This window comes from Etheostoma spectabile, chromosome 2 (assembly GCF_008692095.1).
Source record: "Etheostoma spectabile isolate EspeVRDwgs_2016 chromosome 2, UIUC_Espe_1.0, whole genome shotgun sequence".
NCBI lineage: Eukaryota > Metazoa > Chordata > Actinopteri > Perciformes > Percidae > Etheostoma > Etheostoma spectabile.
The window spans coordinates 22,908,790-22,911,289 of NC_045734.1; the positions used below are offsets into that span (position 1 = coordinate 22,908,790).

General features: G+C 37.5%; 1 protein-coding gene across 2 annotated transcripts in view; it reads right to left on the reverse strand.

Annotated features, from left to right (window-relative positions):
* The window catches only part of cenpk (centromere protein K), a 10,901-nt gene extending 9,574 nt beyond the window's left edge, over positions 1-1,327 (reverse strand). For both annotated transcript variants that reach the window (XM_032544119.1, XM_032544110.1), the window contains exons 1-3: positions 1,205-1,327; positions 835-912; positions 664-720 (exon numbers count right to left, since the gene is read on the reverse strand). In XM_032544119.1, coding sequence (XP_032400010.1) covers positions 664-720; positions 835-912; positions 1,205-1,210 — 141 coding nt within the window. In that variant the 5' untranslated portion in view covers positions 1,211-1,327. The remainder of the gene's footprint in view (positions 1-663; positions 721-834; positions 913-1,204) is intronic.
* Between the last annotated feature and the right edge of the window lie 1,173 nt (positions 1,328-2,500).

Genomic DNA, 2,500 nt, shown 5'->3' on the forward strand with positions numbered 1-2,500 from the left:
TCTCCCTCCCTCCCAGCTTTCCTCTCTGTGATTCTTTTGGCTCTGGGACGCATTCCATGTCTCAGTGTATTATATCTGTTAATTTCTGAATTAAAAAAAAAACCCATTTAATAACACACTTCTAGCTTGTTATTGCCATCTGAGGGATGACTCTGTGACAGCTATCCCTCGTTTTGTTTTATGAAGATTTACTTTAATGCTGGAGGGTTTAAAGCAACATTTGATGTCCAAACTCTTCTTCTGTATTCTGTCTTTCCTGTTCTCTCATCATTTTGTTGTGTAACCGAGTGGATATGTCAGATAAATAAGTAATTTGGCTTGCCTCTGTAAACACTTTGATGCACATTAAGTTTATTAGAAAGGGCTATATGAATATGAAGTTTTGAAAATAATATCAGTGATTTACAACTTAGAAAGTGGAAAATGTTGTCTTCTTGGCAATTTTTTTCAAATCATTTTGTTTGAATGTCATTTTTTAAAATAGTGTAACCATGATACCTCAAGAACTGTAAACCCAAACCAAAATAAACAACCTTTTCGAGACACCCACTTCATCTTTTTTCCATTCAGTATCTGTAACATTTGGAATATGTTGCACATAAACTTGCAAAACATGTGCAAAAAAAAAGAAATACCTGGAAAGAAGATACAAAACCATCTCACCTGATCTTGAGGATCCTCGCAGAAATCGGTTTCAAACAGAATAATCTCATTCTGAAGCTGCAACACAGAGAGACGAAACCTCGCAGTTTGTACCTTTTCTGCACATCCAATAAATGGTTAGGAAGTACAGCTTGGCTTGTCAGTTTAAAACATGTAGATAGAGGAGTTTACCTTCTCCAGCTGAGCAAACTGATCCTCACACTGGTCCATGAGCTCACCCTGAGCGGCCTCTGACAGGCCGCCTTCAGCCTCAACACGGAAACATAAGAGGACAATAAGGTGTCGATTTGGATGTAACGCTATATATTTGAATACTGAGTACAGCACGGACAAAGTTCGGACAAAGTAGGCACAGTCCCGGGGTCATATCTTATCTGTCGGGAAATTGTCGCTCGTGATGCATTAACGAAAAGTTGAATTGACATGAGCTAGTTTACGTTAACCGCCGATATTCTCTGTAAAGAATACGAAAGTATCGCACTTTACATTACTGCGTGGACATTTGCACTACACGGATTAGTTCAAGGACATGCAGTCTTACCATCATTTGCAAATGTCACAGTTTTCCTCCACGCCACGGACAACAACAGCGCACCATGTAAAAACAACAGACGCTCCTTTTTTCAAAATACCGCCAACACTGATGACGTAAATTCCGCGACAGAGGGGACTGCTGAGGAGCGCTGACGCTGCGCAGGATTGCGCATGCTCTTTGAAACTGTGAGCGCAGTCATGTAGATAGGTTGTTTTCAGTGGAGAATAGTAGGCCTGTGTTGTTTGTGGTGATCAATCTGAAAATGCTCTTCAAAGAGAGACAGAAACCCTGCAGCGATTACAGTAAGACACTAAATATTTTTGTTTTCTCTTTACTAGTTCCATGCATATTTGTAGGTGGTTTGAAGAATGAAAGTAAAATGAATGTATGCTACTTAAGTATAATTTAAGGTATTTAAGCCATTTATGTTTTCCTTTTCAGCTACTTCTACTGCACTATTTCAAAGCAAGATATTGCACTTTTTACTACACTGCATTTATTTGACAGCAATAGCTACCTTTAAACTCAAGGTTTTACATACTTTTACATAGTCTGTATTTTACTTTTGATACATTTTACTACATTTTGGTAATAACACTTCTGCACTTTAATTTAAATAAGGTTTTAAATTCCAGACTTTTACTAAAAAGGTTTTGACAAAAAAAAAAAAAAAAATCAAAGTACGGACAACCACTATTGGTAAATTACAATAAAATGTAATCAAAATATTGTATCAAAAATAAAATACTTTTGTTTAAATATATATTACATTTTTCAAAATACACACACAGATGCATTAGGGGATAAAACAAACAAACATTGAAATACATAAATACTCTCAAACACATACACACACCACACACACACACACACACACACACACACACACACACACAACACACACACACACACACACACACAACACACAACACACACACACACACACACACACACACACACACCATGGCTGGTTAAGTGCTCAGTGTGGTGGAGTACACTGTCCTGTGAACACCAAGGTGTCTCTGCTTATCTCTCTCCTCAGTGGCCGAGCAGTTGACTGGAGTTTGAAGCCAACATCTGCATTTCCTTTTTCCTTTTCCACCTCCTTCCTGTTTTTTTTTTTTTTTTTTTTTATGTGGCTCAGAATGCATGTCACAGTTTGAGTATGTTTTTGGCCTGACCCATGATTTGTTTGAATGCATCACATTTGGATATACATCCAGAGGACTACCATCAGCAACACATTTGCCTCATTTCATTTCATTTAATCATTCACCCGTTTTTATTTAGGTGTTTTTGTTC